This window comes from Egretta garzetta, unplaced genomic scaffold, assembly GCF_000687185.1.
Source record: "Egretta garzetta isolate BGI_Z169 unplaced genomic scaffold, ASM68718v1 scaffold136, whole genome shotgun sequence".
NCBI classification, from domain to species: Eukaryota; Metazoa; Chordata; class Aves; order Pelecaniformes; family Ardeidae; genus Egretta; species Egretta garzetta.
In genome coordinates, this window is record NW_009260066.1 from 301,239 (window position 1) to 318,420 (window position 17,182).

The 17,182-nt window shown below is 39.0% G+C and overlaps 1 protein-coding gene across 2 annotated transcripts in view; it reads right to left on the reverse strand.

Moving 5' to 3' along the window:
- The window catches only part of NDUFAF2 (NADH:ubiquinone oxidoreductase complex assembly factor 2), a 68,331-nt gene that overhangs the window by 20,512 nt on the left and 30,637 nt on the right, over positions 1-17,182 (reverse strand). The window contains exons 2-5 of one of the 2 annotated variants that reach the window (XM_035896625.1): positions 4,872-4,961; positions 3,504-3,541; positions 3,325-3,417; positions 2,743-3,053 (exon numbers count right to left, since the gene is read on the reverse strand). In XM_035896625.1, coding sequence (XP_035752518.1) covers positions 2,784-3,053; positions 3,325-3,417; positions 3,504-3,541; positions 4,872-4,899 — 429 coding nt within the window. In that variant the 5' untranslated portion in view covers positions 4,900-4,961 and the 3' untranslated portion in view covers positions 2,743-2,783. Of the gene's footprint in view, positions 1-2,742; positions 3,054-3,324; positions 3,418-3,503; positions 3,542-4,871; positions 4,962-17,182 lie in introns of those variants that run through there. The other variant, XM_035896626.1, reaches the window with a different exon arrangement.

The window sequence follows — 17,182 nt, forward strand, 5'->3', positions numbered from 1 at the left end:
TCCCTACACTAACAAACCAAAATGCCCTCACCATTGTCAGCCAAGATGTTTTAAAGCTGGTAAGGTAGAGAAGGTAATATGTATGTACTGAGTGCACCCAAAACATGCTTCCCTGCCCCCCCAAGCTTTGGCAAAATGAACCATTCCCTCCGTTTCAAACTAATTATGCTGCCGCTTCTAATTTTATCTGGATGGCACTTCCTGCATTCTGTACTCATTGTAATGCTACTTTTGTCTAAAAGGAATATTGCAAGATAGCTGGACATTTCCTACCTTGAGACCCTCGCATTCTTTCATCAGCACTCATTTGCATTCTCATTAGTATGCATGAGATTTTCATTGAACTTTAAGACTCCTACTGGCACATAACACACTGTAATGAGCGTAAAAGTAAGCATGCAAATTAAGACTCCCATTAATCACTAAATGTTACCAGGAAAGAGGGGAAAAAAAAAAAATACTTAGGAGTAGATGGGCAATAAAACGTTGGCATGAAGCATGCAATCTCATGAATCTCTATAGGTATGCAAAATTACTGATTTCCTCTCAGGAGCACTATTGACATGTTCTGAGGAGGTAAATTACACATTCTACAGTAGATGAACATTCAAAACTAATAGTTATCTGTTGTGTGCATCCACACTGCCTAGGGAAAAGTATGCACTCCCACTTTGTAGCAAAATGTAAGAGGCTTCACCTAAACAAAAACAGGTAATATTTGTATTGTGTGTATGGATTACATTCTAAATTCAAAGCTACAGTACAGAAGGAAACACACTTCAGGATTTTTAAAACTAAAATAGACTTAAATTTTCTGTGTACAAATAGCTAACACTAAGGAGAACACAATGATTCTGTTCTTTTAATATTGAGCACGTTCCAGTTTTACAAAAGCCTTAATGGACATTCAGAATTTTGTAGAATTCAGAGGTCTGAGAATTTAGGAAATTTAATCCTGTGGAGCACTTAAAACTAATATCTTCAGGAGAAAAATTCCAGGCAAACCCTTCAGGAGTAAGCCATCGGCCCTGCATTCAGTAAACTCTCAGGAATAATACACAAACATCCTCTCCAGACTCTGAGAAACAGCTTGCACAGATTGACTCTGTAATCTGGACAATTAGTTTATCTACTTGCTTTATACTTTTCCACTTGGTCTTGGTTACTGTATTACATGTTTGTAACTTGATAAACAGAGCATCAAAATCAGCCCTGTACTTTACCAGCTGTCCAGACCAAGTATCCTAGATACACAATGATATTTAACTCAGACCCCCTTCAAATTTCACTACAGCCTGCTCCCACTACTCAAAAAATCCCTTGTCCCTGATTTTGTGCAAGTTTTCAGACAACTCATGCCCTTAAGTATTTCCAGGGACAGTACTTTTATTCATTTCTGTCACAAGAGGTTTCTTTTCTAGTCACACAGTGGGATGCAGGGAAACAAGGAGAGGGAAAGGGTGCTGGGATGACTGCTTTTAAATCAGCTGGCCATTAAGGATTATCCGCAAGTAAAAAACGCGAGTCCTGGCAGAACAAAGACAGCACAGGTGAAAGCAGCTCTCTTTGGATCCCAGGAAAAGGAGAGGAAATAAAGTAATGAAAACTTTAGCACAGTCCTTAAAGCAAAAAGCCCAAGAAGGCTAGGCAAGGAGACTGCTACTGCTGACCCAGCCAGAACTGAAGCAGAGAGGCTGCAGATGTCAAAGTGCTTACACAAGGAGTTGCAGAGAATGCCCCTGGAGGTAGAATCATCATAGAATCATCATAGAATGTTTTGTGTTGGAAGGGACCCCTAGAGGTCCTCTAGTCCAACCCCCAATGTAAGCATGTGCCCAGCAGAGAGGATTTAGAACACTAAAAATTAAAAAAATTTCCAAGAGTAAAGAGAAAACAGAAGTCAGAAATATCATGCAGCCTTAACCTTATATTAATCTTTTACTGTTCAAAGAAAACAACAAGTATTTCAGAAATCCTTCTGCAAAGACTCAGACTATTTGCTGGAATGATCAGCATCCACAACAGCAAGAATTATAAAGTGAACACCCACAGAAAGAATGCATTGGGAAATTTTCAAGAGTCTGGACAGAAGATACAGAGTGAAAGTTCAGCACAGGTCCTGTGGGCCTGGTAAACTTCTAGACCAATCTTAAAGAGAAAAAATAGGGACAGAATTGTAATAAGTCTTTCAGCAAAGCATGTCTAAACCCCTTGTATTAAACTTTTCCCACTCAGGCAACTGTCTTCTGTAGTAGTATTTGAACTCTCTACTCTTTCCATTCTTTCCCATTTCTTACTCACTGAGACTTTTTCATTTTACAGGAGGCAGAAAAGAAGTAGGGACGAACTGAACTTCAGAGCATCCCACATCTCTAATTCACACCCCCATATATAGCAAAGGCACAATAGCTCTCCAAACAGGCTCTATACCCACAGCAGAAATACCAGTTTTGGCTTTTTAAAATTATGTCAATACTTCCACAAAACTGTTTGTAATGTTTAAATAGGCATTGGACAAAAAACACAGGTTAGCCTTTTTTGTGGAATTCCCATACTTCATTTGTCAGGAACATGCACTACACACCCATTTTTCTTAAGGAATGCACAGGGGGAAAAAAAGATGCACATATCTTTTCTTTCTGTTTCTATAGAAATTCAGTACTTACGAGGAAAAGACTGTTACCTGTCTCCATACTGTAAATTTTCCTTTTTTCTGTGACTTCTTTCTATTTGGTGCTGACAAAATCACAAAGAAAAAAAATGCAGTTCCAAAGATGAGGAAGTTAAGCATTAAAAGTGTAAATGCAGCTCATAAAAATGGGACTGGCCAGTTGTCTTTTCTTCTTTAAAACAAACCTGAATAAGATGCCTTGACTTGCAAAACTGCATCTCAGGTCTGCCAGCTGCATCTTTTTAGGCAAGTCCATACCGCAGCATACCTGAGCATTGACTCCAGGGGTCTTGTACTGGTGCTTGCCAAAAGCATCCTTCCAAACAGCTGTACCCTTCCCATGCATCACACTGTCAAGACACATGGGTTTGTGCTGAGATTTCTGAAGAGAGATGATAGTGCAGGCTTATTAGCACTACACTGACTCTAGCATTCCTATGGAAGGGGTTCATATAAGAAGTTGGTTGAGCCAGCCTAAGACCCTTTGTGAAAGGGTGATTAGCCCACACCCATCTGAGACAGTCTGCACGTCCACGTTGTTTCCTGTTAATTCCAGCCAAGGGCAGGTAGAGACTATTGGATTGCATTTTTCCACTCTTAAAAGGCAGCAGCAAGTCTTAGATGAGAATTCATTCACAGCAGAGCAGAGTTACCTGAGGTTCTGTATATGCTTCTCCGTGTTTGCAGTGCAGAGTGATTGCATGACAGTCACACAGACCTATGATGACCAGCAGTGGCTGGAGAACCTTTGGATGAGGAAGTAGACCTTCAGAAAGTTGGATTAGGTAGAGAACCATTCAAGCACCAGATGATTTAGTAAGGACAAGCCTACCAGGCTGCTGCTCTCCTTCAGAAGATGGCTGTCTCCAACTGATAAAGAACCAGAAGCAACTAGATTAAGACTTGCCAGCCAACTGTGGGTACTGCAGCAGAAGACAGAAGCTGCTGATAACAATGGTTTCGCCACAGTTGACAAATGCTGCTAATAGGGTTGAAACACCTTTGAGAAGCTTTTAGCTGTTAATACTAGTCTTAGTTGATCACAAAAAAAGAAAATCATACAAATGAGTGTAATGACAATGATAAAATGCAAGATGGGAACATCGGATATTTGTCTCCTGACTCCATGAATGGATATAACGGGACCAAAGTTTTCTCCTATCGCAGTATCATCTCCCTCAGGGGCCAACAGTGAGCATAAAGGAAAGAGAATGAGGTAACGGAAGTACATTGCAATATTTCCTCAAAACACACTGTAGCCTCCATTATTTTGCAGCTCATTGACAAATTAATCCACAGTAATGTCTATGTACAAAAAGGATTTTTCTTCCACAAATGCTTTTAAACACTTTTTGAACCCACACAACCTTCCAGCAAGCAGAATATTCAGTGACAAGGAATTCCACAATTTAACTACATACTGCTTAAAATTTAAGTTTGTTTGCTTAAACCTACCAACTTCTGGGAGATGCCTAGATATTATCCTCCCCCAAAAGCATGCCGAATGATGGGTAGACTCTGTCTACTATTTCAGGTGTTCCTTGCTTATGCTATAGAGTCCTCAAGCTCCAACAGCCTCAAGGACCAACACACACTCCCTCCCTGCTTTCTCTTTCTGCAAGGGCTGCTCAGCTAATCCTAAGGAACGTCTCTAACCTCCCTGAATTTCTTTTTATGTCCCAAATCTTCAGAAAAATTTTTCATCAGTAACAGTGGGAAAAAATGATTAATTACTAACAGGTTCTCCAACTCCCTACAAGACGGTGCAAGGAAGACTATAGGAAACCAATTACCACCATCAAAAAAAAATCACCCCACCAATGTGCCACCAATAATTTGAACAATAATACAAATTAACACTGCAGTGAAGGCATAATTAGGAAGTTTAACACATTTAGTTTTGGTTATTCTATCAGACCCTTCTCAGGCACAAGTATTTTCACATTTAATAGGAGAAAAGCATGATCATACAAGCTTTATTTACATTTTTATTAAGTACTGATTTCCTAAACATAATTTGTCCTATTGGTAAAGCGGTTGCTTTAAGAATTCACAATAACTATGCAGTTAAACAAAAACCTGCATTACTCAAAAGATAACAGACAACCTACTCACGTAGACAGGCTTTCCGTTAAAAATATTGACTCTACATTCAATGGCAAAATTATCTTGAAAAAACCCCAAAATGCTCAGGATTTACCTTCCCATTCTGTTGGAAAGTCACCCATTTCATACTGATATGCTTGACGATTTATTGCTTCTACAAATCTTCTTTCAGGTATAATCTGCCCTATAACAAAAAAAGAAAAGGAAAAAAAAGAAAAAAAAAGGCCGTTAAATAGATTTTCTATATAATATTTAAATTGCTGATTATGTTATTGTTTTGAAAGAACCATACTTACACAAGTGCAACGATGTTTACAGGATAAAAACGAAGGGTTAAAATGCTGAGAAAATTATTACCATCTAGATGTCAATTTGAAATGCTATGTGTTTCAGCAACTTTAACAAAAGCTTGCATGTTCTACAGTTGACTTGGATTATTAATTACAAATATATTTCAAACCAAGTTATCCACCTTAGCATATCCCTCCCTTTGAGAATGCTTCTGTGAAGAACTCTCAATCAGTTTTCTATCAACTCTTTTTTCCTTCATCTGGGTATCTTCCACACCATTGCTGGTGAGGGATCAGAAACTTGATGCTGTTCTCAATTGAAAAACCAGCACTGAAAGTTCACTAGTTTACCTGCACGAAGCGGTCAGGCTGCATCATCTTCACTCACTGGCAACTGCTCAGTGCATGTGAGCCTTTTCACATATGCTTGCAAACTAAAGATTCTCTATGCTAAAAACCAAAAACCAGTAGGTAGCTCTCTGATAGGGAACATTCAGTATATTGAAAGGGGAGCCAGTGTGGAGAATCTGGATTTATACCGTACCCCAGATTCTACTACTGCCAAAGAGAAAGAATTAAGGTTCAACCCCTGACGTAGCACACAGCAGACTGACTGTCAGATATCATGATACTGCACAGAGAATGGGTATTTTAATTTGCATTTTAGATTAGCAGATAATGGAAAGATGTGCAAGTTTTCCCGTCCCCCACAGGGAAAAAACCCTAATATTCCCCAGACTTTTTCTCCCAGCTTTTTCCCCTCCTGGGAGGCTGATATGGAGAAATTTGATATTTTGAGGAAACACAAAGAAATATCTGCATAAAATATTTTCTTTCATACTGATGGGATTACTGCAGTTCAGTCCTCCAGTATGCTTTCAACAAGTATTTCATAGAATCATAGAATGTTTTGGGTTGGAAGGGACCCATTTCAAATGAAGTTATTTTAAAACTGATAGCAGTCAGGAGTTACAATTCATCCATCTCTGGTTAATAGCTAAACTGCATACTAGGTTCATAATTAAGCATTTAAAACAGTAAAATAAGAATTTGTATAGAAACTGCAAGTCCTTTTCTAAGTACCTTCTTTAGCTTTATAACTTTTTATTTTAAAGCAACACAACATTTTTACTGTTTCAGGTATGCCATCAGGCAAAGAAAATAGTGTAGCATACTTGCATCGCCAAGATTAAGTATTTTATTCAGTGTTGAAAGACATACGATTTATACTGATTTGTTTTATAAGTCCACAATCCCTACATGCTGAGGATATTATATTTCATAGACTTGCTTTAAAATAATTTCCTTTCAACAATACCATGGATAATTCAATTTCTCAAACCCCATCCACCAGGCAAAACAAAAGTACAGAACTACTTTCTTCCCATACAGAAGATTTCCAGAAAAGCTGAAGACCTACCTAATTAGGTCTGATCCTATATAAAAGTCTCAGAACTAACACTCTTCTCCACTATTGGAAAGTCACGAGATTTTACTGTTAGCACAGCACCTTTTAAAAATCTGTCCATAATTTGAGTCCTACACAGGGAGAACAGTCTTGAGTAAACTGACATAAACAAAAGTAACAAAGTAGTGTATTTTTCTACCTGCTACCATGATTTGTTACTGATGTTATATCTTTATGCATTCCCAAATAAAATGTTTCTAACTAATCTACTTCCAAAAAAATACACCACTTTTTATTCTGCTGCAAGCTTTCATAAGACACATGTAAAAAAGTCATTCTCAAGATCCCACAGTCAAATTGCATTGCAGAGCCAAACTCAGAAAATTATTTCCCAAAGACATTATTTTGAAGAATCATTACACAGTAGCACTGGTGGCTTTTAAGCCTCTTCACATTTGTGACACACACACGACACTAATTAACTTCAACTGTCTGATTTGCCTCGTCCCCTAGGTTTCTTTTGGCAGACCACCACTGACAAATCATTTAGATAGATTTTTCTATTGAAGATCACACTGAGGCCTCTTTAGATGTAATTAAAACCTTTTGCAGTATAGCAAAGTGTTTTTTCATACTAAAGGTATTGACTGTTTTGCTTTATCTTGATTAATTCCCACATTTTCAAATAAATACCGTGGTCTTTGCTACCGCAACTCAAGAAACTTCACTTGTATGTGTATACATCTGAAGCAATTACAAATAGCAATGTAAGAACCACTACTTACAGTTTTAATTTTAAAATTAACCTCATTTTCATGTGACCACTAGATCTTAGAAACATAGGACTATACATACCTCAAGTTGAGATTATATAAAACTCAACATATCCAAAGAATAACGGCCAATAACTCAGAAAACAAAAAAAGCAGATTACTTCAGAAAGAATTTAACAGATATGCAGAATACTCACACAGAATTCTCAGATATAACATCGTTTACACAAAACACCAAAGTAGCCAAGATTTGCAACTTTGCAAGAGTTACAAGCAGGCAAAATGGCCAAGAAGTCTAAGTAAGGGACAGATCTTTTGGCAAATGATATTTACATATTTTAGATTTATATAGTTTCCTGTTGTACATATTTTCCCTAAGCCTTTCTGTCCCAGTCTATCTGAAAGTCAATGTGTGATGACTGAAGTGTATTTGTATAAAACCCTGAAAACAACAGTGTTTAATGGAAGTTAGGCAGCCTGCTGGCATGAGAAAGGAGTAGCCAAAGCCAGCAAGGGAAATAATAAGTAAGTGACACATGATGGAGTAGCAAATGACTTTATGAAATATTTGCTAAATTTCTACAGCCCTATCTATATACTACAAAGCCTAGAAATTAAGTTATATGTCCACAACAAAAATATGGTTAACTGTAGATATGCACAGATGTCATAAAATGAATGTTTTAATTTTTTTGTTTCTTCTAAGGAAGAACCCCTACGGAGAAAACATCCTAGTTATTTCAACTGCAGTCACTGTATCTGTTATATATGCATTTGCATTAAGAAAAAACTGCTGAAGAACATTCCAGATCAAAATAAAGTGAAATAATGAATAATCCCAAACTTGTATTGTTCTATAACCAAATTATTATTCTTCCCATATAAACTTCTTAAAACTATATACACACTATTTTAAAGACCTCCAGCATCCCTAGATTGATTTTCACTGTTTACAAAATCATTATTTAAAAAAGATTTCTCTGTTAACCTCTAAATAAGTTTGTCTAATGTGTACAGCTAGAACAAACTATGGCACACATTATCAGTCATAGGAGAAATGCGACCATCAACATGGAACTTGATGGGTTTGGTACCTGAATTGAGCAAGAGCCCCTGCCAGCAATAAAATATCAGCATGTTCTGCAGTGAGCAGGTGGAAACGGGATCACCCTCTCACACATGTGCATGCATGGAGCTACCATATTAAAGCAACAACTTGCAATTCTCATTCAAACTGAATGAATCTCAGATGTTCATGAGAATTCAGGACCAGTACTCTTTTGGCTTGCTAATTTGCACTGTCTGCATGGTAGAAGTCCATGAAGAAAACACTTTATTAATTACTTAGAGAGAAGTGATTTTTAACAATGAACAGACTGAATATGCAGCCTTTGTTAATTTAAGACAAATGGACTACCACCTACACATGTACTTATATTTTCTCCAATAATTCGTACACCTGAAGTAAACTAAAACTTTTTATCCTTTTTAAAATCCTATTAGAAACTCATTTCGACTTTTAAGAGCAGCAAGTAAGGCCACAGGGTACTTTGTTCTATAGCGCTGATTTCCATTAACCTCAAAAAACCCAGGATCAGTGAGTTCCACTTTTACAGTGATGCAGGATAAAGCAGTATTAAACCTGCTAAGTGCTGAATGAGCAAGTCCAAAAAACCTGTAAGTCATGCTTTGACAATGCCAGTGTCATAGCCATACTGTCTTAGTATTACTTGTTATTTTGTATTAATTGCTGTTCCTAGTAGCCCACATTTTGCACCAAAATAATTGTTCCCATCTTGCTCTAATTTTCTACAGCATTTACAACTAATGTCCAATCAGGTGGAAACAGTTTGCCATGTTTAATTCACTTGGTTAACAGATTTTGCCAATACAATTAATTAAATACTATTTGTATCCCACTAACAATGGATTTGACATGGTACAAAGAGATTCAGGGTAGGCTCATGTTGCAATAGAAGATGAAGATAGCCAAGATAGTTTTGAGTGAGTTTCCTTACCTCTCAGAAAGTCTAGAATCATAGAATCATAGAATCGCTTTGGTTGGAAAAGACCTTTAAGATCATCGAGTCCAACCTTTAACCTAACCCTGCCATCCCACCACTAAACCATGTCCCCATGTCTAGTCACAGCGAATTCAGAGCTTTGATTATTTCTCCCACTGTATCTCTGAGTCTGACAGTTTTCCAGACTTCAGCCCTGGCAGTTAACATCAGCCCAAATAGCATATACATTTACTGTAACCTCTAGTCAATATACCTTAAAAATACCCCTATAGTCTAAGTAGTTTAAACACAGATAAGATCAGACTGACAGGTCTGAGTCTTTTGCAGAGTAAGCTTTTTGGTTTTAATTGTCATGAAGACACCAGAGAATATGTAAAATTTTAACATGGAATTTAGATGAGAAGAGTTCTAGCTTTGTGAGAGACATGTCCCAACATTGTATCTTTTGTATTGACATAATAGCAGCACATCTGATGCTATCCCAAAAGACTTTGCTTCTCCTCTGAAATTTCCATTGACAAGGACTTTTCCCATCTTGATAGGATCCACTGTCAGTTTCCCAGGGAAAAGGATCTGTATAAAAATAATCTTCAAAAGCTTGTCTAGGATGGTCTGTTGGTCCTCTGGAGAAGTTCTCATTCTTGTAAACGTGACCAACACGCGCTTATGGTATGGCTAGCCTGATCTCATCCCAAATTTTACTCTAGTATGTCAACTTAAGAAATCTGACTCTCAATGCCATCTAGATTCTGCCCTCCTTACAAGCATATACTAAACAACGAAGTTTTTGCAAATAATCATAGAATTATTTAGGTTGGAAAAGACCTTTAATATCACCAAGTCCAACTGTTAACCTAACCCTGCCAAGTCCACCACTAAACCATGTCCGCACGAACCACGTCTACCCATCTTTTAAATACCTCCAGGGATGAGGACTTTACCACCTCCCTGGGCAGCCCATTCCAGAGCCTGACAACCCTTTCGGTGAAGAAGTTTTTCCTAATGTCTAGCCTAAACCTGCCCTGGTGCAACTTCAGACCATTCCCCCTCGTCCTATTGCCCGTTACCAGGGAGAAGAGGCCGATCCCCACCTCCCTACAGCCTCCTGTCAGGCAGTTGTAGAGGGCGATCAGGTCTCCCCTCAGCCTCCTCTTCTCCAGGCTAAATAACCCCAGTTCCCTCAGCTGCTCCTCAGAAGCCTTGTGCTCCAGACCCCTCACCAGCATTGTTGCCCTTCTCTGGACATGTTCCAGCAATGCAACGTCTTTCTTGTAGTGAGGGGCCCAAAACTGAACACAGGATTCGAGGTGCAGCCTCACTAGTGCCAAGTACAGGGGCACGATCACTTCCCTTGTCCTGCTGGCCACACTATTCCTGATACAGGCCAGGATGCCATTGGCCTTCTTGGCCACCTGGGCACACTGCTGGCTCATATTCAGCCGGCCGTCAACCAGTACCCCCAGGTCCTTTTCCGCCAGGCAGCTTTCCAGCCACTCTTCACCAAGCCTGTAGCGCTGCATGGGGTTGTTGTGACCAAAGTGCAGGACCCGGCACTTGGCCTTGTTGAACCTCATACAGTTGGCCTCGGCCCATCGATCCAGCCTGTCCAGGTCTCTCTGCAGAGCCCTCCTCCCCTCAAGCAGATCAACACTCCCACCCAGTTTGGTGCCATCTGCAAACTTACTGAGGGCACACTCAATCCCCTCATCCAGGTCATTGATAAAGATACTAAACAAGACCCATCCTAGAACTGAGCCCTGGGGGACACTGCTTGTGACTGGTCACCAACTGGACTTAACTCTGTTGACCCCAGCTCTCTGGGTTCAGCCATCCAGCTGGTTTTTTACCCAGCGAAGAGTACACCCATCTAGGCCATGAACTGCCAGCTTCTCTAGGAGAACGCTGTGGGAAACTTTGTCAAGGTAGACAACATCCACAGCCTTTCCCTCATCCAACAGGCGGGTTACCTGGTCATAGAAGAAAATCAGGTTGGTCAGACAGGACCTGAAGAAGACTTATTATTCAACTATTTACTAATTAGCAATTGAACAATGGATATGTACTTGGCAAGCAAACAAAACCCAAATACACCTATGTCCAGAAGGAAGACCATGCATTATTCCTTGAAACAAGAACCACATTCTTTATTTCCGAGGAAATTTTTTATTTCTGTAGTGCAGGAAAACTATTTACATGTATACGTAGCAGGAAAAACTGCTCAATATTGTTCTTACTGTAGTCATGTATGACTGTAAGGAAATTAAACACCTTATCCTGTTAGATTAAGAAATTTTGCCTATTTTCCAAAAAGAAAACAAGAAAGGCTTAGAACAGTGCCTTCCAAAAGGCAACAACTCAATCCTGTCCTGTTTAACCCAAACCAACACAAGTAATATTGCAGAGTAACCAGGCCTGTATGGATTCATACTGATTTCATACACCTGTTTGTATCTTTTGTCTGCTTATTAGAATGATCTAACCACTGTTAGCTTCTTTGTTCCTTTGGATGGATATATTTTGCTTAATACAGAATAAGCTTATCGGTCAGTCCTCTTAAAAGTCCATCCACTTTTTTATAAAAGCTGTCAGACATGTAGAGCGTACAGGCTGCAACTTGATTCTGTTTAGCAGTTAAAAATAGTTATGCATATTAAAATTTTCCAGTTTGACACAAATGGCAGATTTTTTTCCCTTCTTAAATCAAAAGACCTGTGCTTGTGCGGGTCATTAGTCCACACTGATCATATCTTTGCTTAACCGATCCATTGCATGTATCTAGTCACTGATATAGTGAATGTATATACATACATAGATAGACATACATATTTTCTGTGACCAATTGCCTAGTTATGCTTTCAGAAATAAAAAAAAACATTACAGTAACATAACGTGTAGTACTGATAACAGCGATGTCCAAATGGAAGTTACTAAGCTAAAGTGCTGGCACTAAAGGCATGGCATAGACCAACGAGACTTTGGAAAAATACCTACACAATCAGCCACGAAGGACTGGGGTGGGATGGGAGTGGGGCAGAAAAAAAAAAAAAAAAGAGAGAGAAAAAAAGAACTCTGGGTTTAAAAATGCTTTTACTGTAGTTAAAATGTGAATAACAAGTTAAAAAAGAAAAAAACACAGGCTTTGGGTTTTATTGTGGTTTTTTTTTTAAATTCCCGCATAGCCCTCCTCTCTCCTAGTTGTATGTCTACGCTATTTTTTTTGAAGACTGCTACCTCCTGATCTAGGACTCTGCCCTGCATGTATCTGTCAAGAATGACAAACAATTAACATGAAAATTTGTCTGGAAGCTGTCTCTTTGGAAAAAAAAATACACACATATGTGGGTTGTAAGGCTTATTGATACACCATGCTGCAATTTCTGAAACTGATGATGGAACAAATATCCTAATAATCATGAAACTAGTAAAAGAAGCAAACACCAGGATAGAGGTAAACCAATTACACAACGTGCAATGCTAGTATCTACTTAATTTTCCATTTTCCTAAGGTGATCTACCACAGCAGACCTCACCAAAAACAGAAGGAGGTGTTTTCTCAATACACTGCTCCCTCCACTCAGTTTACTAAGACCAACCGTACAGTACCACATAGCTGTTAGTAAGGTTACCTTAACGGAAAGAGCTTAGTACATTTTAGAACCAAGTGCTTTAAGATGATCTTCAGAATGTTTCTCAATTCAAACTTCAAGCAAAAGTTATCAATAATATTGTCTCAGAAGTAATTTTAAATTAATGATTGGAGAATAAAGAAATTCAAACCACTAAAATACAGGTGTCCTATTTTCTCTTTCAAGCTGATCTCTTTAAATGACAAACCATATTTCTGTCTGCTCCAGCTGCCAAAAGTTTAACATTTCTATTTGGATTATGGCCAACTGTATTTAAATGTCTCCTAACTCTCTGCTTAACCATAAACAAGTATTTTTCCTAAATTAAAACAGCCTTTGCTATGGGAAGCTCAAGTTTTCTCAAAACTTTAAAATAAACATTTTTATTTAAATAGTATACTTCTGTTTTACAAACATCATCAAAAAGTCTAGAGAATATTCTAGCAAATCATTAATGGAAGACGCTACTTTTTACTTTGGTCTTGGTATGGGGGAATATGCAAAGAATAATGTGATATTTTTATGATAAATAAAGACAAAAAACACACACACAGAGAAGTTAATGAGTTTTCTAATGAATTTAATGGTATCAAGCCACAGCCAGAAATACAAAGTATAAAATAATTGTACAAAAAAAAAAAAAAAAGCACTGTAGCACTGTCCATATCACTCAGAGAGAAACTTCTTCAAGCTTGCAAAATATTCAGTGCAAACCATGCACTGTGTGTGCCAGCATCACTTTACCCATCTCTGAATGGAATCATCTCAGAGATTAGAAGTTTAAAAACATGTATACATGCATACACACATATATATAAATGCATCAGGAACATAACAACCATTTAGAGGCTAGTAGAAAATGTTTTTGGTATACAACCAGATGTGAAGACAAGCTTAGCAAAACAATAGATTGAAACACTTGCATGTGGAAGGAGAAAAGCTTTTCTTACCACCAGTGTGGCAGTCTAACTCCATGTTAGATTTCACAGAGTAATTCTGATACGCTCTTTCCGTTGTTCTTGAATATTGCTTAGAAATCCTTCTGTGTGGCAATCGTGAACCCAACCCAAGATGGACTTGAAATACAGTCTTTGGGCTGAGAGGGCTCTAAGTTTTCAGTAGGCCAGAAGATGTTTTTTCAGTATACATCTATAAAAGCCATCTTCTGGGGTCTAGGTTAACACCTGCATGCCAGTCCAAAGATGTGGCATCAGTTCCTACAGATGCATCTAAGCTAGCATCAGAGGTGTTAGTTCACTGGATCTGGTGTGACAAGAATCATCTGATTAAAATACTGCTATTGCTGACATTGGCTGCTGGGTTGAGTTTGTTCATTGTTTACATGGTCCATGGCTATTCACCTAGAATTCTGACAAATGCTTTTATTTTAGAAATTATTTCTTCCGTCACTGTTCTTGAGGATGTGGGTGCCACTGCTGTTCCTGAGGACATGGGTACCATTACAGACATTATGCAAATACCTTGGCATCTAGGTCATGCACAAGGATCAAAACATACTGTTTGTTGTCTCTGATAGCCTGTGCTGCTGAAGGGAAAAAAAAAAAGGAAAAAAAACCCCACACTATTCTCAAAGAAGGGTAGTTAATTAGCAGTAAGAAAGATACAACCTCTCTCTCTGATAAACAGAGTATTTTGCCAGAGAGTTTAGGGCTAAAGGGATTACAAGACAAATGAGGATATTCGTTCTGAGACATGACAAATTCCTTCCAAGCAGCAACATTAAATCTGTCCTTAAATATAATAGAAGACAAGGAAACCACAGAGTTCTCTGGATCCAAATGTTCTACAGTATCTCCTCCACAGCCAAATAAGTGAGGAAATAATACAGCCCCCTGTCCACTCCCCATAAAAATCCCCAAACCCTCAGCTTTAGCCAAAGACAGTGAGTAAAATAAGGCCCAAATTCACTGCATTGTAAATGTTATAACTGGGTAAAGCAGACAAAGGCATACAAACTTGAATACGTCTACAATAAGCAAACAGAACATAACACTCCATGCCGCATTGGGAGTAAGAAGCCAACCATGTACAAAAATTAAAAAACATGTATTTTAAACCCAGCAGGAAGAGAACAGGAAGGCAGAACCTGAAGTCTGAATAACTGTATTAAATACTTGGTACAGCTGTTCCACATTAAAGGGTTGTCAAGCATTGGCACAGGCTGCCCAGGGAAGTGGTTGAGTCCCCATCCCTGGAGTTATTTAAAAGACGGGTAGATGTGGTGCTTAGGGACATGGTTTAGTGCTGGGATGGTAGGGTTAGGTTAACTTGATGATACTAAAGGTCTTTTGCAACTGAAACGATTCTACGATTATTTCACAGGAAGATTAGCAATCGGTGTATATACACTGATTCAACAGGGCTCATACATATTGAGAAATATTTTACTGTCACAAAGACCAAAAGAGTTATTATTACAATTATTCCATTTTGATTATGTCGTTCTTAAAGAAATGGTTAAAAGCTATATATAATACCAAGATCTATCCCAGTAGAAGTCTCTGGACAAGCACAACTTGTTGGGGGATATTTTTTTATATTTTAAAAATTAACTAGTATTTTATTTGAGCTTTTATAAAATACCAAAATACTTGTATGACACAATACACTATGCATTTCCTCAAAAACTTAGCAGGTATCCTGAAAACATGGCTCAATTCTTAGCAAGAAATTATCACTTCATAATTTGCTATCTGATAAACTAGTGTGCAGGCAGAGCAAGATAAATGGCAGGGGCTTCAACTGCAAATCCTTAGTTTAGGTGATTACAGTGCAAAACTACACCTTATTAAGGTTTTATTCTGCATACTCCTCTAACAATTAAACACACATTATCTTTTTAGCAGTATTATTTACAGTGAGCGCAATGGGAGGTAATATTGAACCTACCGAAAGTACCCTTGAGAGTTCGGCCTGAAAGCTCTCTAGGGAAGAAGTCTGCTTTGACACTCATTTCAGATCTTATCTGTTATATTATAAGTATGTCAAAACCGTTCTCTACTTGAACTGCACAGATTAATGCTTTCTATATGTAAGGACAAAATGAAATTACATACACTCATTCTCATTTCTGGGCATCAATTTCTCGGTCTTCTCTGTATGCAATTTGCCGCTTTTTTTTTTTTTTTTTTAAATCTTTTGTCAGTGTATGACATTCAAGCTAGTCAGAAGTGATACTACAGTTCTGTTTCTCTAACACTAAACAATTTATCCCAATAAAATTAGAATGCTATGAACAATTATCTACCTGGAATTGCGCAAATTATTTGACACCGTCCCATGCAACATCCTGAGAGACATAGATTTGATGGATGGACCACTCAGGGGATAAGAAATTGGCTGGATGTCGCACTCAAAGAGTTGCAGTCAATGGTCAACATCCAAGTGGAGACCAGTGATGACTGGTGTTCCTCAGGGGTCAATATTAGGACCTGTGCTGTTTAATTTCTTTGTTGTCAACATGGACAGTGCAATTGAGCACACCCTCAGCAGATTTGCTGAGAACACCAAGCTGTGTGGTACAGTTGACGTGCTGGAGGGAAGGGATGCCATCTAGAGGGACCTTGGCAGACTTGAGAGGTGGGCCCATGTGAACCTCATGAGTTCAATGAGGCCAAGTGCAAGGTCTTGCACCCGGGTAGGGGCAATCCCAAGCACAAATACAGGCTGGGTTGAGAATGGATTGAGAGCAGCCCTGAGAAGAAGGACTTGGAGGTGTTGGTTGATGAGAAGCTCATCATCAAGCCTGCAGCCCAGAGAGCCAACTATCTCTTGGGCTGCATCAAAAGCAGTGTGGCCAGCAGGGCGAGTTGATTCTGCCCCTCTGCTCCGCTCTGGTCAGACCCCACCTGCAGTCCTGCATCCAGCTCTGGGGCCCTCAGCACAGGAGAGACAGGAGGAACTGTTGGAGTGGGGCCAGAGGAGGCCACAAAAATGATCGGAGGGCTGGAGCACCTTTCCTGTGAGGATAGGCTGAGAGTTGGGGTTGTTCACCCTGGAGAAGAGAAGGCTGTGGCGAGACCCGATTGCAGCCTTCCAGTACTTAAAGGGGGCCTACTGGAAAGGTGGGGAAGGTCTCTTTATTTTTAGTGTAGTGACAGGACAAGGGGTAACAGTTTTAAACTGAAAGACCGTAGATTTAGATTAGATATTGGGAAGAAATTCTTTACTGTGGGGGTGGTGAGGCACTGGAGCACGTTGCCCAGAGAGGTTGTGGATGCTGCCTCCCTGGAAGCGTTCAAGGCCAGGTGGGATGGGGTTTTG